Source organism: Podarcis muralis, chromosome 16 (assembly GCF_964188315.1).
Source record: "Podarcis muralis chromosome 16, rPodMur119.hap1.1, whole genome shotgun sequence".
In the NCBI taxonomy this organism is placed as follows: domain Eukaryota; kingdom Metazoa; phylum Chordata; class Lepidosauria; order Squamata; family Lacertidae; genus Podarcis; species Podarcis muralis.
Window position 1 is genome coordinate 33,379,849 of NC_135670.1, and position 18,296 is coordinate 33,398,144.

General features: G+C 44.8%; 2 protein-coding genes, 1 long non-coding RNA gene and 1 other non-coding gene across 30 annotated transcripts in view; all 4 read right to left on the minus strand.

Annotated features, from left to right (window-relative positions):
• The window catches only part of EP400 (E1A binding protein p400), a 72,334-nt gene extending 72,147 nt beyond the window's left edge, over positions 1-187 (minus strand). For all 26 annotated transcript variants that reach the window (XM_077920299.1, XM_077920303.1, XM_077920296.1 and 23 more), the window contains exon 1: positions 29-187. The gene's annotated coding sequence lies outside the window, so the exon portion shown is untranslated. The remainder of the gene's footprint in view (positions 1-28) is intronic.
• A 2,241-nt stretch (positions 188-2,428) lies between these two features.
• Positions 2,429-4,836, minus strand: LOC114586793 (uncharacterized). The gene is made up of 2 exons (XR_013390938.1): positions 4,650-4,836; positions 2,429-3,263 (listed from the first exon to the last, which is right to left on the minus strand). It is a non-coding gene; the product is annotated as an uncharacterized LOC114586793 (long non-coding RNA).
• A 15-nt stretch (positions 4,837-4,851) lies between these two features.
• Positions 4,852-4,989, minus strand: LOC114587264 (small nucleolar RNA SNORA49). The gene has a single exon (XR_003704265.1). It is a non-coding gene; the product is annotated as a small nucleolar RNA SNORA49 (small nucleolar RNA).
• A 2,837-nt stretch (positions 4,990-7,826) lies between these two features.
• Positions 7,827-13,865, minus strand: PUS1 (pseudouridine synthase 1). 2 transcript variants are annotated; one of them, XM_028710291.2, is made up of 6 exons: positions 13,791-13,865; positions 12,574-12,813; positions 11,694-11,831; positions 11,213-11,315; positions 8,833-9,530; positions 7,827-8,597 (listed from the first exon to the last, which is right to left on the minus strand). In XM_028710291.2, exons 2-6 carry the CDS (start codon positions 12,802-12,804, stop codon positions 8,550-8,552), a joined length of 1,218 nt encoding a protein of 405 aa, XP_028566124.2. In that variant the 5' UTR covers positions 12,805-12,813; positions 13,791-13,865; the 3' UTR covers positions 7,827-8,549. The 2 variants fall into 2 exon arrangements, with proteins under 2 accessions (XP_028566124.2, XP_028566123.2); XM_028710290.2 differs by having other exon boundaries at positions 13,590-13,825.
• Between the last annotated feature and the right edge of the window lie 4,431 nt (positions 13,866-18,296).

Consider the following 18,296-nt stretch of genomic DNA (forward strand, 5'->3'; position numbering starts at 1 on the left):
AAGCCCTCCCGGGACCGGCCGGCTCTACCTTGTCTCTCCGGCGAGGCGTCAGCCCGCTGCGCTCCAGTCAAGGCGCCTCCCCAACTCGTCCCTCCCGCTCCGAGCCGGGCCCTGCTTCTGCCATCCGCCTCCTGACAGGAAACTGGCGGAGGAAGAGGAGGAGGAAACAAAAAAGAGAGAAAGAGAGACGCATGCGCATCCGCTGGTTGTACGGGCGCCGGTGAGGGTCAATTCGTGGGACGTCGCGCCGGTCAACCCGGGTAAGCGCGCTTACTCCAGCCTCGCCCGCCCAGCTCCACTAGTTGGCTTCGGTTTGGAGAAATGCGCATGCGAACAGAGGCTCCGCCCAGCGTGAACGTAAAGTACGTTCTCTAGATGCGGGGAAGGGACGGCCCTGACGGCGCATGTACCAAAGTGAGACAGAAAAGGAGGGGGAAGGAGGGAGAGAAAGAATATGAATTGGTACATGCGCACTAGTTGTTTTCTGCATAATTTTAGACTCGGGTTTAAGAATTAAATAGCCATTTAAAAAATCTGCTATAATTCCTGATTGTAAAATCAAGCAATAAATGCCATCAATTTTTAAGAGTGCGATGTGCACCACTTCAATCAAATGCAATAAATAATCACCCATAGTAATAATCCAACTTGAAAGAACATTGAAAACCGATTAATAAATCCACTAAAAGAAATGGGGAGAAGAATAAATTCTCAATTATTTTTATTTATTGGATTTATTCATCTTTCTTTTTTATTGTGATAACCCAAAGCCGTCCAGAGTAGCTGGGGAAACCCAGCCTGATGGGTGGGGTATTATCATTATTATATTATAATTCAAAACCAGCATCGAAGAAAAACAAAGAAAAATCTGAAAGGCAGTCCTTTAAAAACAAGGCAAGATTGGAACTTCCCAGCCACTCAAAAGGAGGTCACAGAATTCAGAGCCAAAAGTCCGGCACCTAAAGCTGTACATAATCAGTGCTTTTTTTCTAGGGGTACTGAAGGATAGGTATTTCCAGCACTTTTTCCCAGAAGAAAAACACTGTACAGTATACAATTACTGGTACCAGGTGAGTCTCCCTGGAGGGTTTGACGAAGTACAGGGCTGTGCACAGCTGACCTTATAAATTTGGGGGGGGGGGTATCCAGAAACTACCGGTACATATAATCCCTCCCTCAGTTACACGCTTATAGCCTGGGAGAGGGGCAGAGTATGTTAGAATTCCTGGTTCCTTGATTGCGGTCATAGGATTGTTGTCTTTCACATGACGGTATATGTTTTGACTCCACAGAGTGGGAAGTGATGGAGTAAGGTGTTACTGTGTTACTGTGTTCCGTGAAGTGGGACTATTGTCCTTTGTTCTTTATCTCTTTGCTGTCTGATGCTAGAGATTGAGGGAGCCATGTTGCAGTGCTCCGTGTGTGTTTATATGTAAATAAAGTAGATTAGCCAAAATGCTGAGTTGCTGAGGTCTGTTAGGCAAGCTGCGAAGACTCTGCGGATCCCTAAGTGTGCCAATGCCTGTTGGCATCGGTCGCTGTGATGTTCGGGCAGAAGAAAGCTTTTGAAGCTCCCTAACGATTGACCAGGAGGGAGGGAACATGCCAGTTGGGCACGTGTCTCTGCCAGGGTCCTACTCAAGTGTAGGCTAAACTCCTGACAGAGTAAACTCCATTTTCTTTTCTGTTGCTCCCTTTTAAATCCTTTTTTTTTTTAAGGAGCAAAATTCAATACTTAAGCCAGTGGCAAATGTGGGACATAGTTTCTATACATGATCTTTTTGAAGGGGCAGCTCCCAAATTAGGTCAACTTGGGTACGATATGAGCAAACTGGTCCCAGTTACATCAGTCTTTTCTTTATCTCAAACCAAAATAGCAGGAATCAGGCTATTAGATCTTTATAACAGGATTTGAGCAATTGATGCTTTTGACTTTACTCTAATGAAAGTTCTGGCATCAAACATTTACAATGGGACAATGGGAACAGCCCAAAGTTTAAAAGAATAGTGGGCACAAAACTTGTTGGAGGAGATGCAAGGGATGGGAGGCATATTTCCTACATATGCTGGGAATGCCAATATGTGCATGGGTTTTGACAGGGCATCTTTAAAAAATATTATATAATCTTATTGTAAAGATTTCTTTGTCAAAATGTCCACATCCTATATAAGGAAATGCTTCTTCTTGTTTTTATCAGGGTATCATGGTATTTACTGGTTGAAAAATGCTGGAAATACTCTAAAGATCTATCATTAGAAGCTTGGTATAATAAAGTTTGCATTTTTATATTAGCAGAAAAACTAACTAAATGAAGGCCTGGCACAAAGGCAAAAACAGGAAATGGATTCATTTTATGAAACAGGTTCTGCTTTATTGATTATATTAATAAATAGGATGAGATGAGGAAAATACCAAAGACTCAAGGAGAATTGTGCAAAGGTATGCTTTATTTAATAATATATTAATATAATATTCAATATGAATAACTATCAAACTTTTTATTACTGTATTCAATTAACAAATTATAATCTACTTTATAACATACACAGCATTAAAAAAATTTAAAAGCACCATCTTGGACTTCAAAGTTCATAAATTATATATGTATCTATATCTATATAAATATCTAATAAAGTGTGGATGAATGAAAAATATGAACATTAATAGGTAATGCCTTAAAGGTAAAGATACCCCTGACCATTAGGTCCAGGCGTGGGCGACTCTGGGGTTGCGGCGCTCATCTCATTCTATAGGCCAAGGGAGCTGGCGTTTGTCCGGGTCATGTGGCCAGTATGACTAAACTGCTTCTGGCAAACCAGAGCAGCGCACGGAAATGCCGTTTACCTTCCCGCCAGAGCGGTGCATATTTATCTACTCGCACGACGTACTTTCAAACTGCTAGGTGGGCAGGAGCTGGGACCAAACAACAGGAGCTCAGCCCGTCATGGAGATTTGAACCGCCGACCTACTCATCGGCAAGCCCTAGACTCTGTGGTTTTTAGACCACTGTGCCACCCGCATCCCTATAGGTAATGCCTTAGATGCATGCAAATTATTCACAGCTGATTGGCTTGAACAGCACTAATAGTTCCTTCAACGAAAGCTTTGTTCCTTTCACAAACTTCCATTTCTAGCAGGTGTGTTGGAAACTTGGCTTAACTGCAGAATAGGTCCACTCATACAAATAGGGTTGCTATGCCTGAACATGATGCTGAGCCACAATCTCTCTTCAGCATGGATACCGCAGCTGTGATCAAAGTGCCTAAAGAAATAATAATTAAAAAACAACAGAAGAGTATTAACTATATATGAATAGAAAATCAAAACACCACGTTTTTTGTCTCCATATAAAAATAAATCTATGGCCTTTTAAACTGTTGGGTATTGTTTCTTTTTGTTACTACGGTATATATTTTTGTGGGGTTTTTTTTTTATTGTAAACTGCTGTTTGATCCTCAAATGAAGGGCAGAATAGATATTTAATAAATAAAATGAACATATATAACTTTATGTATTCATTGATTAAATTTATCTCCCAAGGGGACCTAGGGCAGCAGGACACAGAAAAGTGATAAAACAATTCAACTATAGGAAAATTAAAAAGTTGTCTAAACACAATCACATACTCTTGAAGCTAATCATTTTCATGGTTGCCAGGAACAGTATCTTTCAGTCATCAAGTGCCTGGGTAAACAAGAATATCTTTAAATTCCTCATGAAAGTGAATAGTGAGGGATACAGATGTGTTTCACCAGGGAGGGCATTCCACAAATGGGAAACCACCACTGAAAAGGCCCTGACATATGTCAACACCAGCTGGGCAACATCCAGTGGCAGCAGCACCATCAGGACATCCCCTGCCAATCTTAGGACCCAATACGGTTAATACAGGGGAATACTCTATGAAGATTTAGTGCCTGAATTTTCCTGCTACTCTGGTGCTCCTCTTCTCTTTTTCACTATCATATCAAATCTCTACCAGATTGGGCAGGGACACCTGGAGTATATGATGTAACTCATGCTCAGAGTAAACCCATTTAAGCACATTTATTTAAATGGTTCTTCTTATCCAAGTATGACTTAGCTGGATGTCACCTTCCTCTGCAGCCAGTATGAAAACACACAACAGTAGCCTCTTTGCAGATTGTTCTGCTAGCCTTTAAGCCAGGCATAGGCAAACTCGGCCCTCCAGATGTTTTGGTACTACAATTCCCATGATCTCTAGCTAACAGGACCAGTGGTCAGGTATGATGGGAGTTGTAGTCCCAAAACATATGGAGGGCCGAGTTTGCCTATGCCTGCTTTAAGCTAATCAGCTATCATGGGCTTCCTTACAAAGCTGCATTAAATAAACCAATCAACTTTTCAACCCGCTACACTCTCAAAGGCAGCCAGCCAACCTGGCAACCACCACCAACTGCAAAGATGTGGGGTAATTATTAAAGAGTACTTTTTTGCTAAGCCCCAGATCTCATGCCCCTTCCCCCGATTTTGCTCGCAGAGAGGTTGAGTATGCTGTAAAGCTGCAATCCATCGCCGTAATTTGCCAATACAGCGGTACCTCGGTCAACGAACAGTCCTGTTAGCTGACTATTTGGGTTACGAACTCCGCAAAACCAGAAGTATTGTTCCGGTTAGCAAACTATACCTCGGTCAACGAACGGTGGAAGGGCACTGGTGGCTGGAGGCCTCATTAGGGAAAGCGCGCCTCAGTTTAAGAACGGCTTCGGTGTAAGAATGGACCTCCGGAATGGATTTAAATTCATAAACCAAGGTACCACTGTATGCATTCTGTACATGTGCTGCGTCATGCCTGCGCCCAGAGTCTTGTAAGTACCTACCATCAGATGAATGTTTGCTCAAATTGTAGACCCCAATGGGAACCAAGCATCCTACTGGGGAGGGATATGAGCATGACTTCAGTATATCCTCAGGCAATGCCAAAGCACTCTACTGGTTAGAGAGCCTCTGGAGTAAGGTAGAGGAAAACAAGTGCTAAAACAGATGCTCAAGACTAATTACCCACCACAGTACTGGTAGTTTATATTACCATAATAGTAATAATTTTATTATTTGTACCCTGCCCATGTGACCGGGTCGCCCCAACCACTCTGGGTGGCTTCCAGCGTATACAGAAACATAAAACATCAAACATTAAAAATGCAATTCAAAATTCAGTGCTGTTAGTTATACAACCACCACACTGGAATGCTGCAAGGAATAATTGAGGCCACCATCACATACGTGGTTTTGATCGCTTCCTTTAATCACTTTACCTCTCTTATTGCATTTTTAAAGCACCAAGCAGCAAGGACAGCAGCTCAGTGGGAATGCACCCGCTTTGCACGCAGAAGGCCCCAACAGAGATCCTGATTAAGACAGAAGAGGGCCTCCAGGTTACATCTTCGCTTCTGTGCCACCTCGTGTCCTCTGGGTAGTGAATGCAAGGCTGGGGGGAAACTCTCCCGGTGGAACTTCAGCCTGCTCCATACCAACTGCAGAAGTCGTGTCTCCCCCCCCCCCCCTTCCTGCCGAGGGAAAAGAAAAGAAAAGGCGGTCAAGCTAATAATGCTAATACCACCTCAGTATCTAACATTAAATACCTCACCCGCCCTTGCACAAAGCCTACCTACCCATTAAACAGGCTCACCCCTCTCGAAAGATTGCATTTGGTCTGTCCTGCCACCGCCCCGCGGAGGATCCACGGTGGGCGATGCCATTTGAAGGGCACCGTAGGGGGGAGGGCGCGCGCGCAAGCTCTCCCCTTCCACAAGATACTATTGCGAGCTTGGGAAGGAGGGGCTGCGCGAGCTCAAGGTGCCATTGGCCGGCGCCGCGCGAGAGCTCTCGCGGTATTGGGTAAACTGTACTGACTGTTAGAGCAGCCCGCCTATCACAAGCTCAGCAAATAGCGGGACGGGCGGGCGGGCGGGCAAGGGTACGGTAACCCAGCAGGGACGCAATAAGGAGGGTCATACGCGATGCGCGTTCTCTTTCCCAAGATGCATGACGGATGGGAAGCCATGAACCATGACGTTTGAGACGTCATATTACGTCACAAGTCACCCCCCCACTAAATTCCCATTCCTCTCAGAACTGGCTTTTACACCACTGAGGTGCAGCTGTTAAGGCTGTTGGGCTAAGGCAGAGGCTTAAGGTGACCTTGACCCAGCTGCTTTCTCTCAGTGTAGCCTGAGCCTACCCAGCAGGGTTCTTGTGAGGATAAAATGGGTGAGGGAAGAAATTGGAACCATATTATTACATACATACATACATACATTTGTTTAAACCCTGACAGAGTCAAGGCTGCTTACAGACAAAAAAATTAGAATGCTAAAAACAGAGCAAAAATTTTTTTTTAAAGTATCAAACATTGATACAATTGAAACCATACAGGTATTTATAATCTATTAAAAACTATACAGTACTGTATAAGTTGTCTTGAGCTCCTTATGAGGAAAGGCGGGCTATAAATCTCTTTAATGCATAGTAAACAAATCTGGCAGCAATTGAATGCCTGGTGTGGTATATATTCAGATGAAAAACAACTGACAGGGCTATTTCACAGAGAGAGAACCATGGGAGTTGTAATTATTGTGAGGCTGCTTGGGAAATCTTTGAAAAGCAAACTTTCAAGGGGGACCATTAATTCCTCCCCACCCCCCGCTTTACTACCATCAACTCTTGTCCTCCACAACAACTCAGTGAGGAAGTCCAGGCTGAGAAATAGCAATCATCCCCGAACCATTCAGTAGAGTCGCTGGCCAAAGGACAATTTAAACGTGGGCCTCTGCAAACCTAGCCTAAACCACGACACCACACTTCACTTTCAGACACAGATCCCTACCTCCTCTGAAGTGAAAGTCGCACATATAAATGAGAAAACATATTTTGGCTGCCTGCAAGGCACAATCTTAAAGCACACACACCCCACCTTACAAAAGAATCCTGGGAACTGTAGCACTGTGGGGTAAACTACAGTTTTCAGCAGTGTTTTTTTTCAGGGGGGGGCACATACCCCTAAACATTTTGTGAATCTAAGTTTGGTCTCATTGAGGGACAGTATTTCAACATGAGTAGGAAAATGAGAGTACCCCTAAACATTTTTTTGGGGGGGGGAGCACTGGTTCTCAGTATTCTTTTTAGGGTGTCTGTGCAGGTTGTCTAAGAGTGCTATGTGTATATGACCGGTGCAGCTTAGCAGTTAATGATACAGTCACAAAGTGTGTGCAAAGCCTTCTGCCTTCAGGTGTCAAGGAGGAAGCTGCCCCATTGCCAGTACTGAAGCAAGATCCCACTGAGAGCCTGTGCGGTGTAGCGGTTAGGATGCTGAACTAGGATCCAGGAAAACAGGGTCCAAATCTGCACTCAAGCCACGAAGCTCACTGTGTCCTTGGGCCAGTCACTGTCTCTCAGCATTGTTGCAACAATTTAACTTGGAGGGAGGAGAACCGTGTACCCCCACTTTAAAGATGATGTGGTGTTCATCTGATGAAGTAAAGGAAGATGGAGGCACCTGTCGTTCCAGATGCAACTTCCCCTCTCTGCCCATGAAGGGGAGATCCACACAGAACTATGACCCCATAGTCACTGACCTATATGACTATATGATTGCAGACCTAGGATCAGGGCAGGAAAGCATCCCATTGTTACTATTATTACACACACGTGTCATGGCAATGTTCTCCCTTCTTTGTCAGAGGCAATGTGTTGCTGGGTACCAGTTTTTAGGAATCACAAATGGAGAGAGTGTTGTTGCATTCGGGTCCTACTTTCAAACTTCCCAAAAGAGTCTGGCTGGCCACAGGAAAAACAGGATGATGGCTCTTCTCACAATCTTAAGCTCTTTTATTTCGTACACAGAAAACGTAGGTATGATTTTTCTTTTCTAATTGTGCCACGAGAAGTCTTTATTTTATTTTCAAAAAAGAAAACAAAAACCAGAGGCATTTTTTTCCTTTTAAAGCCCTCTGACACAAGTAGCTCATTTTTTAAAGGAGAGAAAGCGAAAAGTTTGATATTCCACAGTCAGATTTTGTTCAGAGAAACTATTTTGTCTCTTGGGACACCAGAGGCAAAGACATGGCAAGCTAAGGAAAGAAAGAGGGTGTCTCTCTTTCCGCAAGCTGAGCTGGAATGAAGTATAATCAGAAAAAGCCCAAAAGAAAGGAGGAAGAAACTTTGGCCTTCATTTTAAAAAGGAGGGGGAAATGATACTTAAAAAACCTTTCCATTGTCTTAAGAGTCCGATTATTAATTACTTTCTATTGTGCATTGGACACAGTAAAAATTACATAATTCTTTTGTAAAGCATAATTAATGCACTATTGGCTCCAGCTGACATTATTTCCCACTGTAGACAAAGTTGCTCTAAAGGTCCTTTTTTTTCTCCTCCCGCAGCTTGGCCTGCTGGGCAATGCTCATCACCCAAGCAGATAAGCACCACCACTTGAGAGACGACCCCAAGGTTATCGAGCAGAAGTTTCCCAGAACAGTGTGGGGCAACCCACATGCTGTTATTTTTCTGCCCTCTGGAGCGGATTTCAGTTCAGTCCGAGTCATCTCCGCATCCATCGCTGCCCTCAGGATCATCACTCTGGAAAAAGGAGATAAAGAAACAGAGCAGTCACAACTGTCAGTGGCATTCACAAACACAGGTTTTTAAATTATGGAATGCGTGGAGAAAGTGGATCCAGGAAGGTTTTCCTCCCACTCTCATAGTGGAAAAACAACCAAGCTACACGTTATAAGATTCACAACAGATGGAAGAAACACTTCACACTGCACATAGTTAAACTTTGGAATGCAGTGATGGCCACCAATTGGGTTACCTTAGAATCCCTGTTGTCCACCGGTGCCCTCGAGACAGTGGAATTGAAGTCGTGGTTGGAGAGCGTCTCCACCCAGCACCCCATGGACTTCTCTTCTTTCTCCGTGCTTATGATTGTGGGGTAGATGTGTTGCTCTTTAAAAGCAGCAATCTTTTCTTCTTCTTCCACCCACTCCAGGGCCTCGTGGAGCCCATCGTTCCCAAAACGTTTATTGTACTTTTCAAAGTGAACCCGCTCCAAAACCAGGCCCAGCCCCGGGGCTTTGGGGACGTCCACCTTCTCCTCCCCCCAGCAACGCTCCATGATGGCCTCGGAAGCGAAGCCCTTCACGATGGCGATCACCAGCCCAATCATCTTCCGGATCTGGTGCATCATGAAGCTTTGCCCTTTCACCTTGATCACGGCGAACTCCATGCCTTCCCTCACAAAGGGCTCCTCGCAGTACATTTCCATGATGTAGCGTTTGGCGCTGGGGTCTTTGGGCCCCTTCTGAGAGGTGAAGTTGTGGAAGTTGTGTGTCCCCTTGTAGCAAGCCAGAAGGCTGTTGACGGTCTCCAGCGTCTTCGTGCTCAGGCGGTACGTGTCATCCTGAAGGTCGCAGTCTTTGTGTGCCAAGGCAAAAGTTGGCAGCATGTAAGAGTATGTCCGGGCATCGCATTTGTTCTTGGAATTGAAGCCTCCTGTGACCCGTTTCAGTCCTAGATTAAAACACGCATGTTCTATTAACAGGATCTGTACAATCCCATCAAGTTTCAGGTGAACCGTGGACCCAGGATACTTCACCACTGGGATGGGGGGAAACTTGTAACCCTCCGAATGTCACTGAAGCTCAGCTCCCATCATCCTTGACCACTGTCCATCCTTGCAGAGGACGATGGGAGCTGGAGTCCCAACATCAGAAGGATCACAGGCTCCCCCAGACCTGCTTTAGGTTCAGGGGTCCACAGTTTTGGCTTAATGGAACTCTCAAATTTCTCAGCACACCGAGGCTTCAAAATGTACAGGTGGCAAAACTATTCACATTCCATTGGCGGGGTGTGTGTGTGTGTGTGTGTGGAACTGACCACACAAGGAAGTGCATCCTGCCTGGCACAACCTGGGGCCTGTCTTGGCTGCTGCACTGTTCACTTTCCACAATCAGCAATTATATCATTTTGGCCTGGCACATAAGCTTCTCCCATCTAAGTGGAAGGGCCTACTTAAAAAATGCCAACTCACCCCAGGTCATGGGGAACATTGGTACTGGAAAAGCAAAAAAATTGTGCTTGCCAAAGACCCTGCCACTGCTAACCTTCCAGGGCCATGGGGAGCCAGTTCAGAAGTTTATTGTTCTAGCCAAAGGCCATGACAAACTTGCAGCAATAGGATTAATAAAATGCAACACACAAACACACACACACACCTCTACATAATATAAGTGGACTTTCATGATGTAAGAGAGGCTTATATCTCAGATTAAACCTCCGAATCACCAAAACAATGTATAGTGATTTTATTGAACCCCCTTTTCCTGATATTTTTTTGTAAACGATGCAAAAAAGGTTACTTTGTGCGTTACAAAGATATTACTGTCACTCAAAAGAAACCAAACCCTTTCTGCCATGATGCTTTTACAGAATCATAAAATTGTAGAGTTGGAAAAGATCACGAGGATCATCTAGTCCAACCCCCTGTATTGCAGGAACTTTTCACCCAACAGAGGGCTCAAACACACGACCCTGACATTAAGAGTCTCATGCTCTACCGACTGAGCTGTCCCTGAGAACCAAAGTTTCAGAAGCCTATATAAGGGGCAGGTTAACAAATAATGAGTGATGCCTTTCACCTGTGGTTGACCACAAATGCAAAGTCTGTCTGTGTATGGGACCTTAGTTATAGCGGCCATCCAAGACTGCGGCAGGCATCACTTGGAAACGCAACTCAGTAAAGGCATTTCTTAAGAAAGCTGACAAGAATTTTGGTCATCTAACGAGATCTAAAATGCCCTGTTCTCATGTGGATACCAGTGAGGAAACGTGGTGTTCCTAACTAATTGTAGGTCCCTTCTGGAGTCTATCCAGAAGAGCCAGGCAGTCAAGTAGTTAGATGATAACTCACATCATCCCTAACCACTGATTATGTTGTCTGGGGCTGATAGACACTGGAGTCTAACATCTGCAGGGCTCCAGGTTGGCTACTCCTGCACCTGGGGGACAGGAGGGGTCTTCTGATGTCACAGAGCTTAACTCAAAGCACCCTCAACACCAAGGCCCACCTCGCCTATGCATTTACAAGCTGGCGAGAAGGGCTCATCCCTATTGCTCTGGTTATGAAAGATTGACAGGTGAGATCACCGAGATCAAGGACCACAACCAAAAGCTCCTGTTATTTACTCCCTTACCTAGAATTCGTATATGAGGAGGAAGATGGTGGTTTATCTTTTCCAAGATATCGTCTATCAACCAGACCTTCAGCGACACGATCTGCCCAGCTGCAGATACACCCTGCGTGGATCAACAGGTAGGGATTAAAATCAACAGGGGGGAGGGAAACAGAAAAGTCTCCATCAGACAGTGATGGGCTGAGGGTCCTAAGCATGGATTCAGGAAGTTAGTATAATCTGAAAGCAAACAAAACGGAACTGAGTTGAAGAATGCAAGGGTCTCTATGCGGAACCATAACCTGGGGACCATGTATCTTACATATGTGTTAGGGTGCCACATATAGAAACATAAGAAGCTGCCTTATACAGAGTCAGACCATTGGCCCATCAAGCTCAGTATTTTCTACACTGTGTGGCAGGAGCTCCCCAGGGCTGCAATCCACAATGCCGACACTCCATGCTGTTGAAACTCCCATTCGCACACGCAAAACCACATCACCTTGTCTGTCCGGGCGCATCTCTGGAAAGACATCTTCTTCATGTCTTCACCATGGTTCTCTGGGATGCAGCCTGATCGAATGAGGGCTGTCACCAAGTCATCCTCAATCGTCTTGAACTGAGCATTCCCCACATTGCGCTGGAATGAAAAAGAAGAAAAGATTGAATGCATCTCACTCGCCAGAGCTGGAGCTGCCTGGCTGCTACAAAGGATGAGCTAAGGATCAGGAAGTCAGCCCAGGTACAAGCGCCTGGGATGGATCAAAGAAAGGTGTTAACGTGGTAACTGGTCTGGTTTCTTTAGCCTGCCCTTTAGCTAAAAGGAAGAACTTGCAAACAGCAGTAGTAGGCTAGTCCCTGCCCTCAGATTTGCAATCTAGAAGACATGGCATGTGGGGGTAAAGTAATGGAGAGGCAGAAGGGAGGAAAGCAAACTCAGACACCAAGTCTTAAAAGTGGTGGCAGAGAGAGGACCCAAAGGCACATGGTCTCTCAAGGGAGGCGAGATGGGAGTGGCCCTGCTTCTCTTCCGCTCTGCAGCCTTGTGTTCAAATTCTACCGTCACAAAGGCAGTGAAGGCTCCCTTTAGCACAGGGGGAAGCAGTGGTATTCACCTGTGAGAATCATAGCCCAGGGGTGGGGGCCTTTGGCCCTCCAAATGTCATTGGACTACAATTCCCACTAGCCTCAAAGATCTGGAGGGCCAGTGGTTCCCCACCACTTTAATTAAATAAATAGGTGGACAAAACAGAGCAGCAGCAGCAGCAAGACCACCAATCCCCACCCTCATCTCATACCTACATGCCTAAGCAAAGGCCAATGACAAATTAGCCTGGCAACTCCACACACACTCCCCAAGCATAGGTACCTGAACCACTCACCTGCATCCCATGATAGCCTTTCCCTGAATATGCCATCAGCAGCACAACCTTCCTTTTGGGGAACCTCTTCACCCCGTCCTCCACCTCCTCCCCACTGGTCTTGATCCGTTTCGTTTCATGCCCGTTTTCCTCCTGCTTTCCAGCTTCTTCCGCTGCTTCCTCTATGTTGTTGCAGCTGCTCTTCAGCCTCTTGGCTTGGTTGCCGGCCACGGTTCTCAACTCCTCGGCCATTGCAAAGCACTAGAAGAGATCATCCGAAAGCTAATGAAGTCCTTCCTTTAAAGGGCACGTCAGCCATAGAAACCTTCTTTACACAGATATTGAATCGGTCACTCAAAATCAACTGACAAAAGACAGTTCTCTTAAGGCAACTAAGCAAGTAAGTCCAAAAGGAGCTACAGGGGATTTTGGTGGCGTTTTAATTCTGCTTCACATATAGATACATATACAGACATCATCATTCAACGCAAGGCCATACGCCGAGCTGAAATGAGCAACTTTGGCGCAGCTCACAAGGCACATCTCTGAAGATCAGGTAATGCATCAACAACAGAAGAATCCCTGCAATTCAGGGGACAAAGAGGTAAAACTACACTTATTAAAAAAGAAAGGAATATAAACCAACAGAAACACCACGTTGCATAGGGAAAGGCTGTAGTCCAGTGGCGTGCATCTTATCTTTTTATCTGCACTGAATCTCTTTTTCTGTGTGGATTGGGTTTGTTATTACCGTATGAATCTTTGTGTCTTCCTAAACCGCCCTGTGATCTTCGGTTGAAGGGCGATATAGAAATTTAATTAATAATAATAACAAGGATGACGATCATGCAGAACGCCCCCCGGTGGCATCTCCAGGTCCCCCCCCCCTCAAACCCTGCAAGAGGCGGCAGCCCTGAGCTAGCTCCGCGCCCTAACTCCTGCGCCCTGAAGTGAACTCCTTGCTTAAGAATCGCCAGCTGATAAGAGTCATATTGTAAGGAAGCTTTCCCGGACGAAGATCAAGAGGCGATACCTACGCTAGCCATGCCATTCAGCCGCCAGCCACCGGCAGGTCTCCCGAGGGAATGAGCGGCCAGACGCCCCGACCGCAGCCAGGCTAGGAAGGGCATACGAGCGGGGCGCAGCCGGGGTCCCTCTCCCTCTCCTTCCTTCCTCCACCAAGGGATCCCCTCGCTCCCCGCGCCTGCCCTCCGCCAAGAGCCGCTCCGGCCACTTACTCCGCCGCCGCCGCCACCGCAGCTGCTCCTGCCCGGCAACCACGTGGGAGCGAAGGGAAGGGACAGCGGCGGCGGCGCCCGACTACGGCAGCCGCGGAGGGGCGGGACGGGGCCAGAGCGCAGCAGCGCGCCGGCTTCGCGAAGGGGAGGAGCCCGGAGCTGGCGGGGAGGGCGAGGGAGCGCGCCGCGGGGCGGGCGGGGGAATGCGCGCTCCCGGGCTGGGGCTGCGGGGGAGCGGCGTCTGCAAAGGTGGTGCGCGCTCAGATACCCTCCAGCGTTTCTCCCACGCAAAATAGGGACGTCCTATCCCGTGATATTGTTATAAGAAAAAGAACAACTCCTTTTCGCTTATGGGGCCCCCAAGAGCTCATCTAGAGTCCTCTGGTAGGTTCTCTATCGGTAGGAGGAAATAACAGAGGCCAAGCAGAGAATGTCGAGAAGCAAAGCAGCTCGTAAGCCTGATCTTTCTTAAAGCTGTTGCAACAGGGTGCTCCCCCCACACACACACACAAAGGGGGAGAGGGACCCAGAACAATGGTGGGCAAACTCCTATACGTATTAACTTTTGAAATTCCCCGCCCTGGTGCTCAAAACCACCCCCATACATACATCACAGAAGGGGTGTAACCCAAGACCACCCCCCAATACATATATCAGAGAAGGGGTGTAGCCCAAGACCACCCCCCAATACATATATCAGAGAAGGGGCCAGCAGGAAACCTGTGGATGGGTTTACCTGGAGAGCCTGGCTATTTTGTGATGATAACTACTTAATTTCGGAAATCTGAAATGTGCCCTTAAGACAGGATTTGTGGGAAAAAAGACAATGGGGAGACCATATTTGAGGTAAATTTGGGAGGGACAAAATGCTTTCAGGACTTTTTCTGTAGGCTTCAGACATATATATATATGTGTGTGTGTGTGTGCTTGGTACATTTATGAACATTTATATATGTAAGACCTTAAAATTCTTATAACAATAATAATATTTGATGATAAAAATATTATAATATTAATGATGTAATATGATAATGATAATAATTATTATTATTTATACCCCACCCATCTGACTAAGGCTGCCGGAGCCACTCTGAGCGGCTTCCAACATACATAAAAACATAAGAAAACATTACTCACTTCCCTATACAGGGCTGCCTTCAGCTGCCTTCTAAAGGTTGCATAGTTACTTGATCTTTCTTGGCTCCAGGATCGCACGACTCCATGCCCTCCCAACGTTTCTCTGATGAAAACAGGGACATCATACCACACCCTCCAACATTTCTCTGATGGAAATAGGGGCGTCCCAAGGAAAAGCGGGACTTTCCAGGATCAAATCAGAAACCAGAATGGCTTCTGTAAATCCAGGACTGTCCCTGGAAAGTAGAGACACTTGGAGGATCTGTACTGTCTCTCACACAACCTTGCAGTGTCAACCAACAATCCACAGCTGAGGGTCTTTCTTAAGATCAGCTGAATTTGGGTACAGAAACCAGAAGAAATTAGGAAGTGCTTCCACAGATATTTCAAAGAACTCTATACACAGGGGCCTCAGAAAGAATCCGAGATAGATCAATTTTTAAAGATAAATGGACTATCAAAAATAACTCAAGATAAAAGATCAATCTTGAACTCTATAATAACTACTCAGGAAATTGAAGGTGCCATTCAGAACATGCAACTAGGCAAATCTCCAGGCCCGGACGGGCTTACCTCCAAATACTACAAGACTTTGAAGGATTATTTGATACAACCTTTGTTGGAGGTATGCAACCAGATTTTGGATGGGAAGAGGGCACCAGAAACGTGGAAAGAAGCCTTCATCACATTGATACCTAAGACAGAATCTGAAAAGACTCAGCTCAAGAACTACCGCCCCATCTCACTCCTGAATGTGGATTACAAAATATTTGCAGACATTTTGGCAAGTAGACTTAAAAAAGTTTTAAATGAAGTAATTCACAAAGACCAAGCAGGCTTTCTCCCTGGTAGACATTTATATGAGAATACCAGAAACATCATTGATATTTTGGAACTTTTACAAACCAACATGAACACAAGGGCGGTGTTAATTTTTATTGATGCGGAGAAAGCATTTGACAATATATCTTGGAGGTTCATGAAGAAAAACTTGGAAGGGATGGGAGTGGGGCGGGGGTTTGAAAATGGGTTACGAGCAATTTATTCAGAGCAAAAGGCTAAATTAATAGTGAACAATGTGGTGACGGAGGAGTTTAAAATTGAAAAAGGGACACGACAAGGGTGCCCTCTATCCCCTCTTTTATTTATTTCAGTCCTGGAGGTGCTATTGAATATGATAAGGAAGGACCGGTTGGTACAAGGGATAGAGGTCGGAGTGAAACAATATAAATTGAAAGCTTTTGCAGATGATCTAGTTTTGACATTGCAGGAGCCAGAATCCAGTACAAAAAGAGCTCTTGAACTTATATCTGAGTTTGGTCGGGTGGCGGGATTTAAGTTGAACAAGCAAAAAACCAAGGTCTTGACCAAGAATTTGACACTTACAGAAACAGAGGGGTTTCAGAGAGAAACAGAACTGAATGTGGTAAAAAAAGTGAAATACCTAGGGATCTATTTGTCTTCCAAAAATTTGAATTTATTTAAGGACAACTATGAAAAATGTTGGTCGGAAGTTAAGAAGGATTTAGAAATTTGGTCAAGATTGAAACTTTCCTTGTTGGGAAGGATTGCAGCAATAAAAATGAATGTGTTGCCGAAAATGTTATTTTTGTTTCAAACCCTACAGATCGTGGACAGAGTGGAATGTTTTGGAAAATGGCAGAAGGATATATCTAGGTTTGTCTGGCAGGGCAAAAAGCCCCGAATAAAGTATAAAATATTAACAGATTCAAAAGAAAGAGGGGGGTTTGCCCTGCCGGACTTGAGGTTGTATTATGAAGCTGCAGCCTTCTGCTGGTTGAAAGATTGGTTTTTGCTAGAAAACACCGATGTCCTAGATCTGGAAGGTTTTGATAACGCTTTTGGCTGGCACGCATACCTATGGTATGACAAGGTTAAAGTTCACAAATTGTTTAAAAGCCATATTGTCAGAAAAGCAATTTTTGCAGTCTGGACGAAATACAAAGACTTATTAGAGAGTAAAACACCGAGGTGGCTGTCACCGGTGGAGGCCAAGGCTCGAAAAAGACCCAATATGGAGGCCTACTGGCCGAAATATTGGGAATTAATTGAAAAAATTGGAGACAGTTGGAAGTTGCAGAGCCAGGATAAACTAAAAAACAAGGTGCGAGATTGGTTACATTATGCTCAAATGCAAGAGGTTTTTAAAATGGATAAAAAAGTTGGTTTCCAGGAGGAGAAATCGAAACTAGAGACAGAATTGTTAGAACCAAAGACCAAGATTCTATCTAGAATGTATAACTTGCTGCTTATGTGGAACACACAGGACGAGTTAGTTAAATCTGCTATGATAAAATGGGCACAGGATGTTGGACATAATATTATGTTTGAAGACTGGGAGAGGTTATGGAACACCGGAATGAAATTCACGGCATGCAGTGCCTTGAAGGAAAACATTATGAAAATGATATACCGGTGGTACATGACCTCAGTCAAGTTAGCTAAGATACATCACCTGTCTGACAATAAATGTTGGAAGTGTAAGGAAGCAGAGGGGACTTTCTTCCATCTCTGGTGGACCTGCCCAAAAGTGAAGACCTTCTGGGAAATGATTTATAATGAATTGAAAAAGGTATTTAGGTATACCTTTCCCAAGAAACCAGAGGCCTTCCTGCTGGGCATGGTAGACCAGAAAATGCCAAAGAAAGACAGAACCTTGTTTATGTATGCTAGCATAGCAGCAAGAATACTCATTGCTAAGAGCTGGAAGACACAAGATTTGCCCACGCTGGAGGAATGGCAGAGGCAGTTGATGGACTACATGGAGATAGCTGAACTGACCGGCAGAATCCGAGATCTGGATAAAGAAACAATTGAGGAGGACTGGAAAAAATTTAAAGACTATTTGCAAAAATACTACAAGCTGTATGATTCTTAAGATAGTGCATGATTAGGAAAAGTTATGCTTTAGCAATCATGATTAAGTAAATTGTAAAATAAGTGATAAAAGAGAAAAGGAGACAATTTGAATCGAACATGTTATGTTTATTTTAAAGGCATTGAAACTGAGATACAATATATTGAATCTGGGTACATAACATTTGAAAGTTACAATAAGGCATGAAATAAGGTAACAAAATGCTGACATTGTTAATTTAAATAACGCAGAATCGGAAGGGGTGGGGAAGTCCAAGTTGTTTTTGTTTGTTTTTGTTGTTAAAAAAAGGGAAAATTTGTTTCTTGCAATTATGTTATTTGTTTGTAACCTATAAAACTATGGAAAGAAACGCAATAAAAAATTTATATATAAAAAAAAAGATCAGCTGAATTTGTTTTTATTTTAAACCAGAACATACGCCTCAGTTTGTAGAGCATGAGACTCTTAATCCCAGGGTGGAAGCCGTGCCA

Bases quoted from the DNA above. Each gene is read 5' to 3' on its own strand.
- PUS1 (XM_028710290.2), bottom strand. From the start codon at position 13,682: ATGCCCTTCCTAGCCTGGCTGCGGTCGGGGCGTCTGGCCGCTCATTCC. The intron at 12,814-13,589 runs GTAGGTATCGCC...GATCTCTTCTAG, and splicing joins GGCTGAATGGCATGGCTAGC to TGCTTTGCAATGGCCGAGGA. The intron at 11,832-12,573 runs GTGAGTGGTTCA...TTTTCATTCCAG, and splicing joins AAGGCTATCATGGGATGCAG to CGCAATGTGGGGAATGCTCA.